At 35.7% G+C, this 25,146-nt stretch overlaps 1 protein-coding gene across 1 annotated transcript in view; it reads right to left on the bottom strand.

Moving 5' to 3' along the window:
* The window catches only part of LRP1B (LDL receptor related protein 1B), a 1,778,947-nt gene that overhangs the window by 904,026 nt on the left and 849,775 nt on the right, over positions 1 to 25,146 (bottom strand). The window contains exon 7 of the mRNA XM_057745031.1: positions 18,995 to 19,157. Coding sequence (XP_057601014.1) covers positions 18,995 to 19,157 — 163 coding nt within the window. The remainder of the gene's footprint in view (positions 1 to 18,994; positions 19,158 to 25,146) is intronic.

The following is a 25,146-nucleotide window of genomic DNA, read 5'->3' on the forward strand; positions in this document are numbered from 1 at the left end:
AATTTGTAACTGCAAAAACCATGAGCCTAGGTTACAAAGTCTTTTGTCTCTTCAAACCTTAAAACGACCTGAAAGGAACAACAAACAATCTGGGGAATACACAGAACCCACCAGGAGAGGATACTCCCTATTGCCAACTTTAGACGTAAGTATCGAACACAACAGATGAGAAAGAACCTCCCAGTGGAAGAGGTAAAGGAGAACAACGGACGAGGGGAAATGTTTCAGGGAAAAGAGCTCTCTAGACAAGTGACTTCCAAAAGGCCAGGTCAGGAAGTCTTCACTTTACTTGCCTGGCAGATTTCCTTATTGCTCTGTCACAATGATTACTGTGTGCATCCAGCCTTCCATTTTCTAAGTTGAAACTTTTTGTTATTCTATCACTGGGCCATCAATTATATACATATAGGATGTGGCAGGGACAGTGGGTACAGATATCTTTCAGTTCACAGTTTGCTATACAACAAGAAACAGCAGAAGGACATAATGGAGAAGACTGCACATCACCTAGAGATCCTCTCTTTTCACTTAACTGTAGTGGATTCTACGTAAGGGAAGAAGAATGCCTATGGATATTTGGTAGCCAGAAGAGAAGACTCTGGCAGAGATGGCAAAGTTTTCATTGGAAATGCGTGCTCCCACTCACATCCTGTGTGTTGTCACGGGCAAGTAACTGCCTAGCCAGGTGCTACATTTCCCTGATTCCCTTGCATCCAACTGTGTCTATATATCTGCAATATTGCCCTCTTCTGCTGGTGGAGAACAGACTATTCCAAGGCTCTATTAGATTACAGGGCCCTAAAATAGAAGGAACCTTGATCCTAGATGAACTGCATGAAGTAGGCTGTCTACCAACATTTACCTTGGATTCACTTGTAAGTGTGAAATATAATTGTATAATGTTATGTGGCAATTTTAGAGTTTATTTTTTTACATGTAAAATATATATTTTATTTTATTTTTATTATTTTTTATTTATTTATTATTTTTTGGGGGGTACACCAAGTTCAGTCATCTGTTTTTATACACATATCCCCGTATTCCCTCCCTCCCTCAACTCCCCCCCCCACCCTCCCTCGAGTCCCCCCCACCCTCCCTGCCCCAGTCCTCTAAGGCATCTTCCATCCTCGAGTTGCACTCCCTTTGTTATACAACAACTTCCCACTGGCTATCTATTTTACAGTTGGTAGTATATATATGTCTGTGCCACTCTCTCGCTTTGTCTCAGCTTCCCCTTCACCCCCTGCCCCACCAAACCTCGAGTTCTCCAGTCCATTCTCTGCATCTGCGTCCTTGTTCTTGTCACTGAGTTCATCAGTACCATTTTTAGATTCCGTATATGTGAGTTAGCATACAATATTTGTCTTTCTCTTTCTGACTTACTTCACTCTGTATGACAGACTCTAGGTCTATCCACTTCATTACATATAGCTCCATCTCATCCCTTTTTATAGCTGAGTAATATTCCATTGTATATATATATGCCACATTTCTTTATCCATTCATTTGATGGGCATTTAGGTTGCTTCCATGTCCTGGCTTTTGTAAATAGTGCTGCAATAAACATTATGGTACATGTTTCTTTGGGGATTATGGTTTTCTTTGGGTATATGCCCAGAAGTCGGATTACTGGATCATATGGTAGTTCTATTTGTAGTTTTTTAAGGAACCTCCAAATTGTTTTCCATAGTGGCTGTACCAACTTACAGTCCCACCAACAGTGCAGGAGAGTTCCCTTTTCTCCACACCCTCTCCAACATTTGTGGTTCCCAGATTTTGTGATGATGGCCATTCTGATCGGTGTGAGGTGATACCTCATTGTGGCTTTGACTTGCATTTCTCTGATGATGAGTGATGTTGAGCATCTTTTCATGTGTTTGTTGGCCATCTGTATGTCTTCTTTGGAGAAATGTCTATTTAGGTCTTCCCACCATTTGTGGATTGGGTTATTTGCTTTTTTGGTATTAAGCTTCATGAGCTGCTTGTATATTTTGGAGGTTAATCCTTTGTCCATTGTTTCATAGGCAACTATTTTTTCCCATTCTGAGGGTTGCCTTCTAGTCTTCTTTATGGTTTCTTTTGCTGTGCAAAAGCTCTTAAGTTTCATGAGGTCCCATTTGTTTATTCTTGATTTTATTTCCATGATTCTAGGAGGTGGGTCAAAAAGGATCTTGCTTTGATGGATGTCATAGAGTGTTCTGCCTATGTTTTCCTCTAGGAGTTTGATAGTGTCTGGCCTTACATGTAGGTCTTTAATCCATTTGGAGTTTATTTTTGTGTATGGTGTTAGGAATTGTTCTAAGTTCATTCTTTTACATGTTGCTGTCCAATTTTCCCAGCACCACTTATTGAAGAGGTTGTCTTTTTTTCCATTGTATATTCGTGCCTCCTTTGTCAAAGATAAGGTGCCCATATGTATTTGGGTTTACTTCTGAGTTCTCTATTCTATTCCATTGATCGTCCTTTCTATTTTTGTGCCAGTACCATACTGTCTTGATCACTGTGGCCTTGTAGTATAGTTTGAAGTCAGGAAGCCTGATTCCACCAACTCCATTTTTCCTTCTCAAGATTGCTTTGGCTATTTGGGGTCTTTTGCGTTTCCATACAAATCGTAAGATTTCTGGCTCCAGTTCTGTGAAAAATGCCATTGGTAATTTGATCAGGATTGCACTGAATCTGTAAATTGCTTTAGGTAGTACAGTCATTTTCACGATGTTGATTCTTCCAATCCAGGAACATGGTATGTCCCTCCATCTGTTTGTGTCGTCTTTGATTTCTTTCATCAGTGTCTTAAAGTTTTCTGCATACAGATCTTTTGCCTCCTTAGGCAGGTTTATTCCTAGGTATTTTATTCTTTTTGTTGCAATGGTGAATGGGAGAGTTTCCTTAATTTCTCTTTCTGCTCTTCCGTTGTTAGTGTATAGGAATGCAAGAGATTTCTGTGCATTAAGTTTGTATTCTGCTACCTTACTAAACTCATCAATTAGTGCTAGCAGTTTTCTGGTAGAGTCTTTCGGGTTTTCTATATATAATATCATGTCATCTGCAGAGAGTGACAATTTTACTTCTTCTTGTCCAATTTGGATTCCTTTGATTTCTTTTTCTTCTCTGATTGCTGTGGCTAAAACTTCCAAAACTATGTTGAATAATAATGGTGAGAGTGGACACCCTTGTCTTGTTCCTGTTCTTAGAGGGAATTCTTCCAGTTTTTCCCCATTTAGAACGATGTTGGCTTTTGGTTTCTCATATATGGCTTTTATTATATTGAGGTAATTTCCTTCTATGCCCATTTTCTGGAGAGCTTTTATCATAAATAGATGTTGAACTTTGTCCAAAGCTTTTTCTGCATCTATTGAGATGATCATATGGTTTATATCCTTCAATTTGTTGATATGATGTATCACGTTGATTGATTTGCGTATATTGAAGAATCCTTGCATCCCAGGGATAAACCCCACTTGATCATGGTGGATGATTTTTTTAATGTGCTGTTGAATTCTGTTAGCTAGTATTTTGTTGAGGATTTTTGCATCTATATTCATCAGTGATATTGGTCTGTAGTTTTCTTTTTTTGTGACATCTTTGCCTGGTTTTGGTATCAGGGTGATAGTGGCCTCATAGAATGAGTTTGGGATTGTTCCTCCTTCTGCAATGTTTTGGAAGAGTTTGAGAAGGACAGGTGTTAGCTCTTCTCGAAATGTTTGATAGAATTCGCCCATGAATCCATCTGGTCCTGGGCTTTTGTGTGTTGCGAGATTTTTAATCACTGCCTCAATTTCTGTACTTGTGATTGGTCTGTTCATAGTTATTCTTGCTGGTTCAGTCTTGGAAGATTGTATTTTTCTAAGAATTTATCCATTTCTTCCAGGTTATCCAATTTATTGGTATATAGTTGCTTGTAGTAGTCTCTTATGATCTTTTGTATTTCTGAAGTGTCTGTTGTTACTTCTCCTTTTTCATTTCTAATTCTGTTGATTTGCATCTTCTCCCTTTTTTTCTTGATGAGTCTGGCTGATGGTTTATCAATTTTGTTAATCTTCTCAAAGAACCAGCTTTTACTTTTATTAATTTTTGCTATTGCTTCCTTCCTTTCTTTTTCATTTATTTCTGCTCTGATCTTTATGATTTCTTTCCTTCTGCTCACGTTGGGGTTTCTTTGTTCTTCTTTTTCTAATTGTTTTAGGTGTAAGGTTACGTTGTTTATTTGATAATTTTCTTGTTTCCTAAGGTAGGACTGTATTGGTATAAACTTCCCTCTTAGAACTGCTTTTGCTGCGTCCAATAGGTTTTGGGTTGTTGTGTTTTCATTGTCGTTTGTTTCTAGATATTTTTTGATTCCCTCTTTGATTTCTTTAGTGATTCCTTGGTTGTTTAAGAGTGAATTGTTTAGCCTCCATGTGTTTGTATTTTTTGCAGTTTTTTTCCTGCAATTGATATCTAGTCTCATGGTGTTGTGGTCCGAGAAGATGCTTGATATGATTTCAATTTTCTTGAATTTGCTGAGGTTTGATTTGTGACCCAAGATGTGATCTATCCTGGAAAATGTTCCATGTGCACTTGAGAAGAAGGTGTATTCTGTCGTTTTTGGATGGAATGTCCTATAAACATCAGTTAAGTCGAGATGGTCTAATGTGTCATTTAAAGTTTGTGTGTCTTTATTTATTTTCTGTTTGGATGATCTGTCCATTGATGTAAGTGGGGTGTTCAAGTCTCCCACTATTATTGTGTTACTGTCGATGTCCCCTTTTATAGCTGTTAGCATTTGCCTTATGTATTGAGGTGCTCCTATATTGTGGGCATAGATATTTACCATTGTGATATGTTCTTCTTGAATGGATCCCTTGATCATTAGGTAGTGTCCTTCCTTGTCTCTTTTAATAGTCTTTACTCTCAAGTCTAATTTGTCTGATATGAGTATTGCTACTCCAGCTTTCTTTTGACTTCCATTTGCATGGAATATCTTTTTCCATCCCTTTACTTTCAGCCTATATGTATCCCTTGGTCTGAACTGGGTTTCTTGTAGGCAGCATACAGAAGGGTCTTGTTTTTGTATCCATTCGGCCAGTCTGTGTCTTTTGGTTGGAGCATTTAATCCATTTACATTTAAGGTGATTACTGACATATGTGTTCCAATTACCACTTTCTTAATTGTTTTGGGTTTGTATTTGTAGGTGTTTTCCTTTTCTTGTGTGTCCTACTTAAAGAAGTTCCTTTAGCACTTGTTGTAAGGCTGGTTTGGTGGTGCTGAATTCTCTTAACTTTTGCTTGTCTGGAAAGCTTTTGATTTCTCCATTGAATCTGAATGAGATTCTTGCTGGGTAGAGTAGTCTTGGCTGTAGGTTTCTCTCTTTCAGGACTTTCAGTATATCCTGCCATTCCCTTCTGGCCTGCAGAGTTTCTATAGAAAGGTCAGCTGTTATCCTTATGGGTTTTCCCTTATATGTTATTTGTTGCTTTTCTCTTGCTGCTTTTAATATTTTTTCTTTGTGTTTAATTGTCATTAGTTTGATTACTATGTGCCTTGGTGTATTTCTCCTTGGGTTTATTCTGTATGCAACTCTCTGTGCTTCTTGGACTTGGTTAATTATTTCCTTTCCCATGTTGGGGAAGTTTTCCACTAGAACCTCTTCAAATATTTTCTCAGACCCTTTCTTGTTTTCTTCTTCTTCTGGGATGCCTATAATTCGAATGTTGGTATGCTTAATGTTATCACTGAGGTCTCTGAGACTGTCTTCTATTCTTTTTATTCTTTTTTCTTTTTCCTGCTCTGTGGCGTTTATTTCCCTCATTCTATCTTCCAACTTACTTATTCATTCTTCTGCCTCAGTCATTCTGTTGGTTATAGCATCTGGAGTATTTTTAATTTCAGTTATTTTGTTATCCATTGCTGTTTGTTTTTCTGAGTTCTTATGAACTGTTTCTTGTACTTTATTTTGTTATCGAGATTTTGTATCATTTTTACTATCATTACTCTGAATTCTTCTTCAGGTATTTTTCCTATTTCCTCCTCATTTATTTGGTCTTGTGGATTTTATTCCTGCTCCTTTGCCTGCATGGTGTTTCTTTGTTTCCTCATGGTTGTCCGAAATTTTGGGGTTGCTTGTCCTGGTGATAGAGGTGTTTATAGAAGACTATCCAAGCCTCAGACTAATGTCCAAGTATTGGATTAAACAAATACTAAGTCTAGGAAACACATACATGTATAAGACACACAATTACTGAATCCATTAGGACATAAGGCTCTGGAAAGACCTGACAGAACCCCAGTGTGCTATCAGATATTCAAAGAGAAACCCAACAGAAATTGACAACTGAAACAGAACAAATCAGAGCCAAAAGCAAAAGCAAACAAACTAACAAACAAATAACACCTTACACATATAAACACTAATCCAGGGAGATTTTGTAAGCTAGGATCAAATATAGAAAAGAGCTAGAGTACCACCAGACAGAATGGAGATTCTCAGGATGAAATTAGACAATTGTACTAAGAACTAAGATAAAGACAATAACCTAATATTAAATACCAAGGTGGTGCATCATCTGGAGAATAGAGCAAGGAGTCTGAGCAGATTGATAGTGTTGTTTATAAGTATGTTAAGATAAAATAAACTTAAAATGGCTGGAAGAAAGGGGAACAGAAGAGTGTAGTGTGATTGGAAATATGCAAATAAAAAGAAAGGAATAGAAATGTATAAAAGATAGGAATGAAAGGAAAGTATGAGAGATATATTGTCCATACTACCAAAAACTTAGCTAGATATAGAAGTACATAAATAGGCAAAAAAATAAAAATAGAATAAAAAATATCATTAAAAAATTATGTTATAAAACTTGTAGATCCCTTAGGACTAAGATCGTAATTAATAAAGGAAAAAAAAAAAAGAGAGAGAGAAAAAAAATAAAATTCAGAACTGATCCCAGAATGGACCAGTTTAATAGGATTGATACTAATATTTCTGTTTCATTAGGGTCTCAGCTGTAAGTGTCCTTCTACTTGCCTTGGGTTTTTTTGCATTATTCTGTGACCAGCAGAGGTTCCCTTATTGTTCGTCTGCAAGCGTCGGTGTGTGGAGAGGGAGAGGGTACAACAGTGACTCCTTCCCCTGGGAGTGAATGAACAGTGGCGCACTGTTGTTTCAGTCGGGATTGGAGGTGCCTGTTGCAGAGGGATGCAGGTGGCTCAGGTGTAAACAGAAAGTCTTAGAGTTGGGCCTCTCTCAGGTTTTTTTTTTTTTTTTTCTTCTTGGCAGCCTCCCTGCTGGCATTCCAAGGGGTTTTAATCTAGCCCTGCCTGAGTGCCTGAGGGTAACTTGTTATCCCTGAGCACTTTAGGTGGCCCACAGGGCATCTCTCCACTGCCTGCTGCAGAGGCACTGAAAGAGAGAGAGAGGCTATGCCCGCGGCTCCTCCCCCCCACCTGTGAGCCTGCAGCATCCAGCTGCCATCATGGCCGGGCAGCTCTCAGGGGCAGGCACTGCTCGCTGTGGACCTCTTTCCTCCTGTCCTCTCAGTCCGTCACCTTACTGGCAACAATGTTTCTCACCCTGAACCAGCTCTCCATTTCCCATGCTCTTGCTCCCGGGCCCTCTGTTCAGCTGTGAATCGAAGTCTTGGTCAGGGAACGCTGAGCTGTGGTGCGGACCCTCCATGTGTCTCTCACTCCCTCCCGTCTGCCACAGCTCCGTCGCTTCACCCTCTTTGAGCCGTCGTAGATGCCTCCCTACCGGTTATGTCGGGCTCCTTGTGGTCCTTTCTGGTGTCCGAGGCCGTCTGCTGGTGTTCAGCTGGTTCTCTGTGGGAATTATTGCATCCTTCGGTGCATTCCCAATGCATCTGTGGAGAGGGATGCATTCCACATCCCTCTCTTTCACCGCCATCTTTTTCTCCTCCAATTTTAGAGTTTATAAAAGCAATTACCCTTGTCTTAACAAACACAGTTGTTTTAAGATTATTCTGTTGATAATAATTCAAATTTTATTGTATGTTTCCTTTGAAAATTATATTGGTCTTAAGCAGTCATTTTAATAAAAAAATTAAATTCAAATTAAATACATTTGAAATATTCTTATCAAATTAAATGCATAATACAATAAATAATTTAAAAATAAAACCAAGACATTTTTGCTTTCATTAAAAAAAGGAGTCAGAAATCTTATCAATTTGGTGGCTTTTTGACCATTGTAGTGTTCCAAACACTTTAGAGAGGTCCCAGATTAAACTCATTAGATGAATTAATTACCTAGGTATACCTTCAAATTAATTAGATTCCCAATTCTAACTTCCATTTTAAGACCTAGACTGAACACTTCCAGAAAGCAGGACTATTTTCTCTTTTACTGCAGTTTTTAATCTCATTTTATGCCACATGACATCAGATTTAGGAAGTAAATATATGGATTTACTAAATAGGTTCTTTACAATATCCATAACTATACTCAATCATTACAAACAAGAAGAATGATGGAAATTGTACTGTTTTTCTCAAAAAGCATTAACTTATTTTAAGATGTCATTGAGGCACATCTTATGTGTAATTTTTTACCTAAGCATAATTTTTTATTCCACATTATTTTACAGTGTTATTGAGAAATAGTTGACATTTATCACTGTATAACGTGTATAGGATGATGGTTTGATTTATATATATTGTGAAATTGCCACAATAGGTTCTGCTAACATCCATCTTCTCACATATATACAACAATAAAAGAAAGAAAATGAAAAAAAAATCACTGTGATAAGAACTCTCAGGATTAACTCTCTTAACGACCTTCCTATGTATCATACTATGCAGCAGTATTAGCTATAGTCATCATGTTGTACATTACATCCCTAATATTTAGTTTTTAACTGGAAGTTTGTAGCTTTTGAACGCTTTCCTCCAATTCCTCTTAATTCAACCCTGTGACCCTGGTAACCACAGGCTCTGTAGATTGTTGTGGTTATATTGTTTGTTTTAGATCCCACATATCAGTGATCTCATACAGTATCTGTGTTCCCCCTACTTATTTTATGTAGCACAATGCCTTCAAAGTCCATCCATGTTGTCACAAATGGTAAGATATCTTCATTTTTTATGACTGAATAACATTCCATGTGTGTATCACAACTGATTTATCAAATTTTTCCATCAATGAGCACTTAGGTTTTTTCTCATGTCTTGGTGATTGTAAATAATTCTACTATGAACATGGGGATGAAAGTATGTTTTCAAATTAGTGTTTTCATTTCTTTTGGCAACATTCCCAGGATTGCAAATGCTGTATCACATGGTAGTTCTATTTTTCATTTTTTGAGGATCCTCCATGCTGTTTTCCATACCAATTTACATTTCCATTCACAGTGCACAAGGGTTCCCTTTTCTCTATATCCACATCAGCATTTGTTATCTCTTGTCTTTCTGATGATGGCCATGCTAACAAGTATAAGTTGATATCTCACTGTGGTTTTAATTTGCAGTCCTATAAAGTCTAATGATGCTGAACATCTTTTTATCTATATGTTGGCCTTTCACATATCTTCTTTGTAAAAATGTCTATTTATGTCCTTTGTCCATTTTTCAACTGGGTTGGTTTCTCTGCTACTGACTGGTATGGGTTACCTATATATTTTTGGATATTAACCACTTATCAGATATATTATTTGCAATTTCTTTTTCTCATGCTGTAGGTTATCTTTTTACTTTGTTGATGGTTTCTTTTACTGTTTAGAAACTTAAGTTTGATGTATTGATGACTGTACCTTTATAGTAGAACTTGTAATCAGGAAGTGTGATGCCCTCTGCCTAAGCACAATTTTTACAACTGCTAACAAAGACAATTACCCAGGGAAAACCGAAAGAATACCAAATAAAGATTTGCCTTTTCTCTTTGCATGATTCAAAAAAAAATAAAGTTGAGTAAAAATCACTTGACATTGGAAAACATCCACCTTGACCCTAAAAGCCATGTTAATTTCTCCCAAATCAAACCACTGAGAATCTGGCTCAAGGGAAAATATCAAATTTGGTTCAATATCCTGCAAGGCTCAGCAGTCAAGCAGAACAAAATTTAACTCAGCATAAAAGCTGAATGTTGTTTTTACTTCTTGTTCTTGTGCTTTTTTTGTTTTTGTTGTTTTTTTTTCATTTTTTCTTAATTTTGTTTTTGTTTTTCTTTTGTTGAGTATGATTATAATGTATATGGCAAAATCCTGAATTTATGTTACGTGAACAAGGGGATAACGTCAAGTACTTATTTCATTATTTTTAAGTTTTATACTTTCCTTTGTGGTATTACAAACCAAGATTCTCTCAATTTTTTTTTTTAGTAACATTTATGCCTGCTCCATTATTTATCTCAGAAATGTTAAATAAATTACTGCTTAGTATTTTGTTTATTATCTATAATTTTGGGGGGTAAACTATAGTAACCCTGTCTTCTGATTTAATATTTTGATGCGTAACTCTGTTATACTCCAAGCCCCATAAAAGAATAGATTATATCATTATCTTTGATTCCCTGATCACACCAGAGTACTTCAGGAAAGTTGTCCATTTATTTTCAAAAGCAGTAACACTGGCTTATTACTACATCTTGTTTTCATAGAACTCTATGTAGGAAACAGAAATAAACTTCAGCTACTTGAAAATATGAAATTCTTCTTTTCTAATAACAGCACAAATTCTTCCCGTATGTAAACTATTCTCTGACAGAGCATAAGAAAGCTTTCATGCCACTTTAGAATCATTTTATAAGTGAAACAATAATTTACTTAATAGTGTCCCAGTGGCTGAGAAATATTCACATAGCTTCCAAAAGTGTTAGAAAATCTGACAGGATAAAAGCTCCCACCAGCTTCTTAAACTATATCTTTAAAGACATAGTGGAGTCTTATCTACAATGCCTCCACCCCAGCCTCTCCTCAGTATTGTAGAAAAATGTACAGAAAACAAAGAAACAAAAAGCAACTGTCATTTGCCTTGAAAAGTGATAAGAAATATATTCCTCCGAATGAGTTTTAACACTCTGGGCTAAAAGGAAATAGAGGAACTCTTGGGGAAGATGAAATGAAGGGCTGGAAAACAATATTTGTACATATTCCAAACAGGTTTAGCTAAGTGAAAAGAGGTCCCTTGGTGTCTGAGAAAAACAAAGGGTTGCACATGAGAAGGGACTGTCATACAGTGTCTGTAGAAGATTATATTGGTTCATAATCCATTTTTCTTTCTTCTGTGTTATCATGTATTTGCTACCATGTCCCTCTGTCTTTCATGTGCCAGTGGTAACAACTGTCTATGGTTGTCTCATGTAGGTTGACATGTACCCAGTTCTGACCAAGAAGACATAAGGGAATATCTGCTTTGGGAATGCTTCTACACTAAAGGAAGAAATAATGCTGTTTTTTGAACTGAGTACCGTGTTTCTACATGGGATCCCTGAAACGTCAGTAGCTGTCTTATGGCCACAGGGGCATTAGTTTGAAAAGTCCACAGTAAAGATAACGTAACAGAATAAGAGATAGGAGGAAGCCAGGCGGTAAATGAAATTGTTGAGCCAGTAAATTAACCAACCCAGGGACTGTCCCAAACCTAGATTTTTAGGTGAAATAAAAAATTCCTTCATAATTTAGGCTGTACACAGATTTTCTCCTACTTTATTTGAGTGGACAGCATTAATCAGTGAGAATTCAGAGAAGAAATCTCTTTAATGGAGTGGCTTGAAGGTTGGGAAGACATTAAATATGATTACTAGAAATAAACTACTGAACTCAGTAGTTCAGAGATAAGCTTAGCATATACAGTAAAAACATATACAGTAAAAAAAAATGAGACAGAGAGAGAACAGCAAAGAGAACAAATAGAGATGTAGAATGTTTTGTGTTATCTTGACACTGTAAATGATATGAGTCAAGAACACTGTGGGAGTTAAATCAGTGCGGGTTAAGGTTCCAGGAAAGGCTATACTGAACATAATAAGTCACTCCAAGTTGCTCTTCCATATTCCCAGGCTAATTATAATATAATAGAATAATCATTTGTAACTGAAGGAGACAGTAATTAAAGGTGATGCCATACATAAACCTTCACTTGAGGGAATGTCTGTGGAGGAACTTGGAAAGAGGTTGAACCTAGACAAAATTAATTAATGAGAAGAAAAAAAACTGAGTCATATATAAAACAGTTCATAGGGATTTATGCTCTTGAATGTGCCTCTGAACCACTAAATTTAGTCGAAATAGTGTAGACCATGAAAAACATACCTGTATATTCATATTTCCTTGCCTTTGCACATCAGCAACTCCTGAAAGGAACTTTGGATTGAAGTGGCAGGTGATAACTTTCCTAAGACACTTAGTAAGTTGGCCTAAGATAGGTAGATGTCAATTTCTTAGGTAATTCTCTATGAACCTACATCCACAATTGTTAGACTCAGACAAGGTAGTAGTAATGTAAAATGGGGAATATGCACATAGATATTTAGATAGCTTATAGATAGATACAAAGATAGAAATATAGCTTGTGCTATAATGATATCCACATGAATTTCGTTGATACAGGTAAGAAAACATATTGGTAAAATTTTTGAAATAATACAAATTTATAAGACTAAGAATGTTTTCACTGTACTGCATTAATCATGCACTGAATATAAGGAGAAGTGAACAAGTGACTTCCTTGGCATTCTCATACATAGGGATGAATTCAAAGGTCTGCCTACCTGAGTACTACTGCTGTGTTCAGGACCAAGATCATTTCAAAAACAAATGAACAGACCAAAATATACTTTTGGCACTTCATTCTGTTACTGAACCTTTAAAACAAACCAAACAAAACCAAACTTTAAGTTCAAGATGTCCAAAAGGGAAATTACAACAGGTCAGTACATAAATTCAGCAGAATGTTTATTGGAGCTATTAAGATGTTACCACGTTCTTTCTGAGTTTTTCTTCTAATGAAGAGGAATATACAAGAAGATACTGAGGGAGACTAAGTTTACATTATCTTCAAGAAACATCTCGCTCCTTGAACAATAGGGAGTTGCATCTGATAGTGGGAACCAGACACATGGCTATATTGCCGTGGTGAAGGACATGGGAAATATCTATCCAGATACAGATAATGTTTTTGTGTGTGGGTATGCAGGTATGTGTAGAGGGTAGTTCTTCCTTAAAAAGTCAGGACTCACAACTTGCAACATATCAAAAGATGAATATGAAATTCAAAAGATTAGGGGTAGTCATGAATTGCAAGATGACAGCCAACCCTCCAAGACCGATATTTCCAAGAGGAGAAAATAATACATAAGGGGGTATCTTTAGATACTTCTTAATGTTCAAACCCATAGAAACTTTAGAATTATCTGAATCCTAAAATCAATAGGTAGTGGTTAGTGGTGGAGGTACAATCTGTAGCTTTAATTTGCCCAGAGTGTACAGCAGTTCTCCCTTATCCATGGGGGATACACTCAGAGACCTCCACTGGATGGACGCCTGAAACCATGGATAGTACCAAACCATATATATATATATATATATACAGTTGTCCCTCAGTATTTATGGGAGATTGGTACCAGAAGCCCTCATGAATACCAACAGCCACTCTCTTACATAAAATGGTGTAGTACAATAAATACAGTCAGCCCTCCACATCTGTGGATTCAACCAACCATGGGCTGAAATTCCAAATTGAATCCACGGATGTGAGTTCATGGTTGGTTGAATCCATAGATGCAAAACGCACAGATGCAAAACCTGCAGATATGGAGGGCTGACTGTATGCTTTTTCTATATGTGTATATGTGTGTGCGTGTGTGTGTGTGTGTGTGTGTGTGTGAGATAAAGTTTAATTTATAAATTAGCCACAGTAAGAGAGTAACAACAATAACAATAATAAAATAAAACAATTATAATGATATGCTATATAATATTATAATAAAAGTTTTGTGAATGTGGTCTCTCTCTCTCAAAATATCTTAATTATTGTAAAATATAATGCCTTTTCCATCTTAACTAAGGATTCATGCACTGTGGCCATGACTTTTGCAGTTTCAGGTATAACAGCAAAACTAGCATCAACTGCTTTTTCCTTCTTCACAATTTCATGGATAGAATATTTGTTCTTACCATAGATCTTAGCACCTTGGCATACAAGTTTTTTCTTTTCTTATTTAGTCGAGAACTTTCACCTTTTTATTTAAAGAAAGCACTTTATGGCTTCTCTTTGGCATATCTGAATTCAGCATCACAGCTCTCGTGCTTTGGGGACATTATTAAGTAAAATGAGGGTTACTTGAACACAAGGACTATGATACTGTGACAGTGGATCTGATAACCTAGACTTCTAAGTAACTAACAGTCAGGGTACAAGGGACAAAGTGATGATCTACATCCCAGCAGGGACGGAGCTGGATGGTACTTCACTACTCGGAAGAGCAAGCCATTTAAAACTCACACATTATTTATTTCTGGAATTTTTCATTTACTATTTTGGACCATGGTTGACCACATAACTGAAACTACAGAAATCAAAACTGTGGATAAAGGAGAACTGCTGTAGCCTGAGGGGTTTAATAGTCAAAACTCTGCAATAATTCTACTGTTCTACTGAAAGTGCCTAGTGAGTTCAGGCTTTAACTTGGTACCTGGGCTGGCTCTAGGAGCCACCTAAAGGACTTGAGAAATTTGGTATCTACCCCAAGGCTTTCCTTGTTACAAAACTTCTTTCAAGGGCATAGGCAGACCTGCTTCATTTTCTAGCTTTCAACATTCACACAGCATCTCAGATTAGAATTTCATTAGTCAGTCCTGCTCCCTGATGGCTGTTAACTTTGACTCTGTTTTTAATTTCTCAGCCATGACTAGTTTCACCAACACTGGTGATCCAGGAGGGTGATGGGAAAGGGTTTGTTAACTATTAAATACTGTCAATCACTCCTGTGTGAATTCAGCTTCTGAGACTTTAAGTTTCAGTCCTCCTCTGCTTCCTAGCAGATGGACCGCTTTTATAGAGAACAAAGACAACACATTTTCCCCCTTGATACTGACATGGGATCGTGGCTTCACAATTAAATCTTACAGATCACTCTGTCTTTCATTCTTTACAAGTCAAAAGTCCATCCTACATAGAGAAAGGGTATACACAGTACTTGGAACATAGTCAGCCTGCTGTTTCACGTGGTATGGGAGATTTCCCCTCTCCCTCAATTTGGCCATCCCACATAACTCTATTAAATATGAGTTCTATACATGGTACCTCAAGTCCCCCAAAATATTTTCCCCAAAATTTCAAATCCAACTTCATCCCTAAAATATCTCTTTAATTTTACTCTCTTTTTCTAACATTTATCATGTTTAGGACTAACGGATCCTCTCTTTTGCAATATCGTTGTAACAATTTGACATTCATGGTAAAATGTATCAAGTTTAGTGTGATGATTTTAACCTAATAGGAAGCTTAGAGCCATACCTTAGAACCAAAATTGTAAACTAGTTTCACTACTGTCCTCAGTTATAACCCCCATCAAACTCAAACACTATATGGTTTATTTTTGAAATAATTTAATATTAAAAAGTACAGTTCAACTCACAAAGGTAACAATGAAGGGATTTTATCTTTATCTTCTGAAAGACCTTGAAGATAATCCAAACATATCTTTCACAACAATTATTAAAGTAATGTTTCCTCTGCTAATTTTTCCCTATAACCATGGTTACTCTATACGTTTATCCTCCAACATCCCATGAACTTTCATCTTTATTCCCAGGCCATACCACTCTATTTTCTAATTTCCCCTCTTTTTACTCAGTACTTGATTATATGATAGATTTAGTCTACATGAAGTAAGCCATTTTAGGAGCGTCTGTAGTAGAAGGAGAATCAGGATAGAAATGAAAAGATCATCTTTAATAAGGCAGAATATTGGTCTCATCACTCTATTCACAATGATATTGTAAGTGTTGGAAAGATTAGAAGTTATTTTTGAAGCAACGTGAAAAAGCGAACTTCACATATTCTACAACGCAGCAAGTATTAAAGTGTTTACATATTTGGCATTATTTAATCCTCACAACAGCCCTTTAATGGATTATCACTTTTCATATTTTTAAGATAAGAAAATAAAGACACAAAGAGGCATCCAACATCACACAGCTAGTAACTGGTGTAGCCAGGACTCGATCCTATGGAGAGTGACTCCAGGTTAAACTCGTAATCATTAAACAAACAGAGCTCTAATAACTACTACCAGAAAAGTTAGTTTTGATATTGGTTGGACTATTATCTATATGCCACCTTCAAACTCTCATGACTGTATAGCAATAATTTTAGAAATTTCTTTAAGAAACCATTGGAAGAAAATATTGCTAAAATTTGAAAAGAAGAAAATCTCAAGAAGTATCTCCAGAAAAATAGCCTGAACTAATGACTCAATATCAACATCACAAAAACAAAGAGAATGCATAAACAATCTCTTCCTGGCAAATCTGGATTGGAGCCTGGTCCAAGTCATATTGATTTTCTAGAGAAAATTACTAATCTATATTCAACCCATGGAGAAATGAAAAAATAAATTTTAAAATTTTAGAATGACAGTAATGATAATATTGTAACACTTCTTAGATAAAATTGGAATAGGAGGTTGAGAAAAGTAAAGTTAAAAGTACAGGCAAGTAAAAAATATTTTTTTTCAACATAGCCTGTGGGGAGGTAAGGCAAATCTCCATCTATTTCCATACCTATTAAAGCCAAGCTCTAAGAGTCAGGTCAGACTTTTAAGACATTCTGATGTTTTCTGAACTGAAGTTATAACAGACAGAGACAAAGAATTACACCTCAGATAATTAAGAAAAAGTGGGAGAAATTCCACTGGCGGTGCATGTCCCCTTTAGTAGGTCATGCTGAGTTGTTCTAACCTCAACTATTCAAATTACCTCTGAGCTACCGAAAAGTAGAAGTTAAAGGAAAAAAAAAAAAAAAAGAAGGAAAGAAAAAACTTGCTGTTCCTTCCCTAGATAGCATTACATTAACCCTCGCCAAATTTCTGATACAGTATTGAAAGAAAAATAGAATAATTTTAAAAGTGTTCTATTGCAAACAGAACTATATTTATAAAAGAGCAGAGCTTTTCCTTCTTTGATTTCTAAAATTCATGATTGAAAAGCAGTGATTGAGAGACAGAGCAAACTCAAAAAAAAATTTCAGAAAACCTATTGTGATAAATGATACATGACAAAATTACATTTAAACAGTTACTAGGCCTAAAGGAATCCAGCAGAGAACGAGCGCAAACAATGTGGGGGTTTTCTACTCCTAATTTCTTTCACAAAAATGACAAAATATGGTTCTTTCATGTAATGACAGGGAGAAACAGGAAGCTTGAGAAAATAAAACATGCTGCTGTTCAGAAAGAGAGATGGTGTCACATATACTTCAGATTGGCAGTTTTATTTGAAAAGGGTCTCTGGATCTTTGTTTTTAAGAATGGGGAAGGATAAAGGTGGTATAAAAAGGGGAGAAACACAATAGCTTCACCTTTTAACATTTTTGACAGACAAGACTATCTCAAGGCTAAGTTTAAATTCCGTTAGCACATCCAGGGAAAAACACGCAAGCAAATATATTTCTAAACAGAATGCCAAAAGAATGCTGTTAGCACATTTGTAAATTTCCTATTCTTCCTTACTACCCTTATCCAACACCCAAACAAATCAGTTTAAATACAACTTCTTTTACTAATGTCTTTTGAAGCATCACTGCAGTCAGATTGAGTCAAGTAACCATCTGCTGCAAATACAAATAGAGCTACATTCAAGAATTATATTACACAGCCTTCCTAGCAAAGCTCTTACGTGCAAGCTGTTCTTGTCAAAATCAGAACCATTGTGATGATGCATCTTAATATTCAATCAGACTTTAAGTAAAGAGTGACAAAAGTCCACATATGGATGACAGCTGTTTCTTGAGTAAATATTTTCCCATTTATTGAATGGAGGCTTATGGCAGTTTAGGATATGTTCATGAGACATTTCAGCCTGAACTGCCTGGGGAAGATTAAAACAATAAGAAGGATAATATTGTAGTTTTCAAATCTTTGCTACAACTTACGTCTGAAAAAAGCACCAGCGCCTCCAACCCAAGTTGTACACTATGTCATTAATTTGAGAGTATCCTTTCCCATTAGTTACTGGTAAAAAACTGAATTTACAGAACTTCATATAATAAATATAATATTAAATTATAATTTAATTTGTAAAATTAAAGTATAATTCCCATATTAATTTTATAATTATATGAACAAAGTTATTGGGAACTTAAAGATATGTACCTATATTTGGACAAATTATGAAACATTAGAAAAAGATGAATAAGCCTATTAGCTAAAAGAAGTTCGGATAAAATAAGGCCTCTTTTTAACCAATAAAGGGGCTTGCAAAGTTGGAAAGTCAAAGAAAAAGTAAAGACGAATTCTGATGATCAATTCAGTAACTCCACAGTAATACAGGGTTTACATACCAGTAGTGAGAGAAAAAAAAATGGTTTCAACAAAGACAACCGTAATGTTTTACTAATACCCTTGAACATGTATTATGCGCCTTTCATAAATCCCAAACGTTGTGTTGGACCTAAGTTTGTTAATAGTCCATCTTTCAAGTAGCATTTTTGAAGTCGGCTAACCACAAGGTCCACTGCTAAGTAACGTAGGTCTCCTTTCTTTAACCTAAAGCTATGCTGAGGGTCTTCTCTGGCAACCCCAAAACATTCTTGGGAGAGTAGCAGGTTGTTTGTGTCTCAGGTTAGCCCTGCAATACTGATGTGTTAAGGAATTGGTATGTCCCAGTTCCCGCATGGTAGATTACAACTTCTTTTTTTCCTTCCTGCAGTACAACTGTTCAAATCAACATTAAAAAAAACTTTTTGAGCCTGTTCTCTTACATTCCATAACGCTCATCAGACTCTGATTTTTTTTAAATGAAAATTATTTCAGATCAAACACTATAAAGAAGAATTTCTTACCCTGCTATTGGATCTACTGCTATTGCCTTAGGATTATGAAGTTCCAGGTCAATCAGGGTGACACACACAGATCCACTGTAATTACACACAAAGATCCGGTCACTAACATGGTCCACAAAATAGAGATTTCTGGTGAGCCAGTCAATTGCCATTTGTTGCACATCTAAAAAAAAAAAACACACACACACAAATCATTGAATCACAGATGCAAATCTAGTATCATAAGCCAAAGAATACATAGGTCTGCCCAAACCACCACAGAAGTTATTTAAGAAGTATAGATAGTTTTATGATAAAAAATGGAAGAGACAATTTCATGCTATGCCAAAATAAGTATTTAATTATTCTATAAAATAATGACTACCTCTGGATACCTTTCTTCTTGCTACCTAAGGACTGAGGATGACCTAGACAACAGAACAAAGAGTTTGTAAATCCTAAAGAATAGATATTTGTAATAAAATATTTCTCCTAGTTTTTGCATTTGTCCAAATAGTTCATTTAACCCAATGGGCATACATGGTCCCATGACATAGCCAAATGTTTAGTAGGAAGAGGAGTAAATACTTTTTGTCAACCAAGGTAAACCCTTATTTTCAGGTCCTCTTCTATTTAAAAAAAGGATGGGTGGAAAAGGAGAGCTGTAAATCCCTTTATCTAAAAAGAAAAAGTATACAATACTTGGAAATAAAGCAAAAGGAGGGGTGATACGTTCTTTTGATGGCATATGTAGGCACTGTAAAATGGGACTGCTCAAAGATCAATTAATTCTCTAGAAGAGTGCTGTTGAATAGTACTTTCTGCAATGATGGAAATATTCTATTATTTATGCCATACAAGAAAATAATGACTAACCAATTGTGTCTAGTGAGCACTTAAAATGTAGCTAGTATGACTGAAAAACTGAATCTTTATTGTATTCCATTTTAATTAATTCAAATATAAATTTTTAAAAAGTAGGAAGCTAATGACTCATGTGGATAGTGCAGTTCTAGAAGAATGTATCTTTTTTTGACTTGAGTATTTTCTATTTGATCAGGACTATACAGTGTGAAATTTCATGCTAACCTGTTGATATTTATCTAGTAGAAAGGATAACCCCAAAAGTTATCATTTCTTAGCCTGTGAGGCATTGACCATTTTTAGACAACTAAAAATCTCATTTAAACTTTCCTTTTCTTTAAGATGCCTATAAATATGCAATTCTGCTAATGCTCTTAGATCAATACTGGGATGGTTCCTCAAATAATGCCATAAATAAATTTCTGGTCCATATTCATTCCTGAATTTTTATGACAGTCATATTTTTAACTAGTGGAAATTATAATTTGATATCTCCTTGTTTGAACTCACTATGGATCTATGATTCATTGACTAAGTAGAGTTTTCTTCTACAATCTGAACCTAAACGTTTTTCTTACTCTGCTTCAAAAGACTTTCTAACATGTTGCTACAGTGAATGATATTCTCTCAATAGAAAGACTAACATAGATGCATGAGCCATCATTATATATATAGTCAAAGCACGGTAGAGAAAGCAGCAATTTTGTGGAAATTTCTATCAATCTCTACAAGGACGAGCAGAAAGTGGATATTGCAATTCACTGGATAAAGATTTTCAGGCCATCAATTACAGTTTCATTTCTGAATTGCACAGTCTTTATATGGAAACGTAAGCATTCAAATGTTCTACAAACTACATGAACCAGTTCAACAACCAGGATTTTGAAAAAAAAAATCTGAACCATTTTTCTGTCTCCAAAAATGTGGAAATGTATACTTAGCTTTGTTTTGTATTCCCTTTGCATTATTATATCAGCTAGAGAACAGAACCCACTGTTTCAAATGTCATTTCAAATACCTAGGGTTCAGATAAAGTATGTGCCAAAGTCCATTCAATGACCCATCTCTCATGCTAGGCATGCAGTTGATTTAGTCTATGGAATTGTAAATTCAGACAAAAGAGCTGTTTGACAGCATTCACACCTTCTCTCAACTCTGTATCACTGCAGAAAGATGCTCTGCTACTGAAACAACAGTTATTGTTAATAACATCCTAGTTTGAAGCAGCAAGGTCTCACTAAAGAACCTAATAATTAGCCAAACAGGAACTGTGGGTATTGGCTTTGTTTCCTTTTCCTGTATTTGAAGTTTCCATCTGCTTTTAATGTGATTTTTAGTAAGATTGGAGAATTAAAGCAATTAAAGAGTTCAATTAAGCAAGCTGATAGATTGACAGACAGACAGATGATAGATATAGAGAGGTAAGTAAATAAACTTGGGTAAAATGATTTGAACAATTTAGGAGATTTTTACGACATTACAAAAATGTCTAAAATTTTAGTAAGACCCTTATTACTTCACTATTACCAGAAAAAATTAAATATGTTCCTGTTATTATGTTTCTCTAGTTGCCTTTTACTCATTCTTCAGCCAAAGTCACCAGGATTTTGCCCTCATTGTTCTTTTCAAATAGCTGTTTTTTGGTCATTCAGAATTTCTTAAATGCCAAAAGCAAAGTTTACTTTTCTATTCGTATCTGCAACATCTGAAAGTATTGACCACTTATTTCTGAATCATAAAATAATCGAAATATCAATATTGGTAAACTTCAATTTACAGTGAAAAAATACTGAAAGTATTTTTAAACTTTTCAAGTATTATATAAGTAATTTAACAATCTTTTTGAAACCCAATATGTGCTAGGTGTAAAAACTTAAAGTTGTAACCAGTGGAAATTAATTTAAATATTCAAGGGAAAAGTTTAAAAAAATGATGTATACTTATGATAATCTATAACTGGATAAAAAAATGTTACATCAGCTTTTTCATCACATCACAAGGCAAGTAATTAATTAGTTACCAGAAATGGTGAAGGTAGAACCTAAACTAAAATGTAATATATGTTCACTATAATGGACTAAATTGTTTTCCCCTCCAATTCACATGTTAAAGTCTTAACCCCCAGCACCTCAAAATGTGACTGTATCTGGAAATAAATCTTTAAAGGGGTTATCACATTAAAATGAGGCCATTAGAGTGCACCCCAAATCAAACTTACTGGTGTTCTTATAAAAAGAGATTAGGACACACAGAGACACTGGGGATACCTGTGCACAGAGGAAAGGCCATCAGCAAGCCAAGGAGAGAGTTCTCAGAAAGTCCAACCCTCCTGAACCTTGATTTTAGACTTCCAGCCTTCAGAACTATGAGAAAATAGATTTCTGTTTTTTGAGCCACCCAGTACGTGGTACTTTGCTATGGCAGCTCTAGCAAAATAATACTATTCTAGTATTATTCAAAAGAATAGTTTATGCCACAAAATACTTGAGAACAAAAGTCAAAATCTTGCTAAGAAAAAATATAAAGGAAATGTCTGCACGTGCTTCTAATGTCAGACTGGACCACGGTCTAATAGGCCCTTTCAGAGATTGGTTAATTCCCCTGGGGATTAAACCTTTGTTTAATTTACAATTTAATATTTTAAGTTCCAATCTCTATGAATTTAAATAGCAATGTATATATTGATAAATGAAAAATAATTTTTATTCAATGATATCCATCAGGCAGTAAATATAACCCCAGTTTTACTGTCCAGAATGGTATTAACTAGTTTTATAATTAACTTTACAGTCTTAAATCAGAAATTTTTTGTGTCATTGATTGCAAGTACTTCAGTCTTTTCTGCACTCCTTTGAACCACATTTACCATCCTGCAGGTTCTCTTATTAATGAGCTAAATAATTTGCTAACATACATGCATTATATATCTGTATGAGTCATGTTTTTAACTTTTTGAAAATTATACATTGACAAATTTGAGTCATTTATTTCTTCTTTATTTGCTATATTATTTTCAACTACCAGAGACAGCAAACATAAATGTCCACAAGGATTAGAAAGATAACATAAATAGGCAAAACATGTTAGGAAAGACGATGACAAACCTAGATGATGGCTCAAAAGTATTCCTCTACCTGGAAGAGCAGCCACAATCTCAGCCGATTGTTTTGATATAGAAGTGCTTTATTGTGTCATAGGAGCCCCAAATAAGAATTTCTGGATTTCATTTGCAGTCTCCAAGTTCTTAAATATGATAAGCTAATTTTTAAAACTTATGAAGCATTCTGTGTATCAAACGAAACCTGTCTGCAGCCAAAGTGGATCAAAGGCCGCTAGTGCGATGATACCAAAGGAAAGCAAAAAGTGTATGGCATTAGCTCATCCTAGTTCCCTACTTCAGAGGATGTTCTACTCCGTAAAAGCCTCTGTTTCTCTATTAAATAAATATAATATCCAGTTTCCAAAGCAGTCACAGGACTAAATCAGATGACAAATATTAAGAATCCAGTACCATGACATGCAACAGGTATTCCACAAATATTAGTTGCTTCCCAGAGGGAACTAAAAGACTGCACTTTAGTTCATGTCTCTGTGACAGCTTATAATATTCAAGCACTAGAGAATAGCACAGCACTAGACAAAGCAATAAATAAGCTAATTGATAATAAGACAGCAGTTATGATAATCTAAAAATGTGTCCACAAATTTTAATTTTTTGATACTCCTCCTTTCAAAAGGTAGAGATTAATTCTCCTCCCCTTGAAATGTGGGCTGTTCTTTGTGACTGCCTTGTACTAAATAGAATGTGGTACAGATTTAGAGAATGAACTTACGGTTACCAAGGGGGAAGGGTGGGGGGAGGGATAGTTAGGGAGTTTGGGATTGACATGTACACACTGCTCTATTAAAATGGATAACCAACAAGGACCCACTGGGAACTCTGTTCAATATTATGTAACAACCTAAATGGGAAAAGAATAGATGCATGCATATGTATAGCTGAATCACTTTGCTGTGCACCTGAAACTAACACAACATTGTTAATCACCTATACTCCAATATAAAATAAAAAGTTAAAAAAGTAAATAAATAGAAATGTGGTAGAAATGACACAGTGTGATTTCCAAGAATAAGTCATAAAAGGTATTATAACTTCCATTTTGCTCTCTCTCTCTCTTTGGATCACTCACCCTCGTGGAATCCCATTGCTATGGTATGAAGATATATGAGCAACCTTGTGCCGAAGCCCACATGGGAGAGAAGTCTACTGCCAATAATCACAAAAATGAGCTTGGAAGGCAGTCTTCCAGTCCCAGTGAAACCACTGGATGACTGTAGTCCTGGCCAACATCTTCATTACAACCTCATGAGAAACCCTATGACAACCACCTAGCTTAGTACCCCCTGAAATTCTGACCCAGAGAAAGTGTGAGATAATAGATGTTTGCTGTTTTTAAGCCACTAAGTTTTGGGGTAATTTGCTATGCAGAAATAGGTAACTAATACAGTAGTCAAATCCCTGTTGTTTTTAAAATTAGATTTTGCTGATTTCACATCACTTTGATGTCATTTTCACACTTATACCTAAATTAGACTATCTATACCAATAACAGTTTTGGTTCCCTTAAATTATCTATAATGCAGTTTATTGCTAAATCATGAAGGATATTCCGTAAATGCTCATAAATGAAGCCAGGGAAATTTTAAAGTAACTTGTCTTGAAATTTTCTGCTCTACTTTTACAAAATGTGGTTCTGTGATGAAACTATATTTGGGTGTGATCAAGCTGTGGATCCCTTATATGGTCCCCTTCTCATTAGACTATATTAGCATTATGAAGAAAATAAGACAGGACAATGACTTACAGTGACTGATCACAGAGGGCATCCTGAGAGGGATGATATTTGAACTTAGCTCAGTGTGACGAGAAGATGTTAGGCGTGTGGAGATTTGGGGGCAGAGCCTACGAAGGAGTAATGAGCTTGGTATGTTCCAAAAATGAGTAGAGGTAGGAGGAGCATCCATAACTAAAATATGGATGAACAAGAAAAGATGACGCAGCAGAGATTGGCAGAAGTATGTAAACTACACACAGTAAGCAGATGGACTTCATAATAACCTGTAAAACCAGGTGATTATTTTGTTTTAAATGTGATTTTAAAATTTTTATCACATAGTAAATGTACATGATTTAAAAAGTAACACCCCAACAAGGCTTAAAGTGAAAACCACCAGTGTCCACTTCACCTCTCTCTACTGTCTTTGAATTCATTTAGCTATTTCAATTGTATTTATTTCCATAATTCTAA

Source organism: Hippopotamus amphibius, chromosome 8, assembly GCF_030028045.1.
Source record: "Hippopotamus amphibius kiboko isolate mHipAmp2 chromosome 8, mHipAmp2.hap2, whole genome shotgun sequence".
Taxonomy (NCBI): domain Eukaryota; kingdom Metazoa; phylum Chordata; class Mammalia; order Artiodactyla; family Hippopotamidae; genus Hippopotamus; species Hippopotamus amphibius.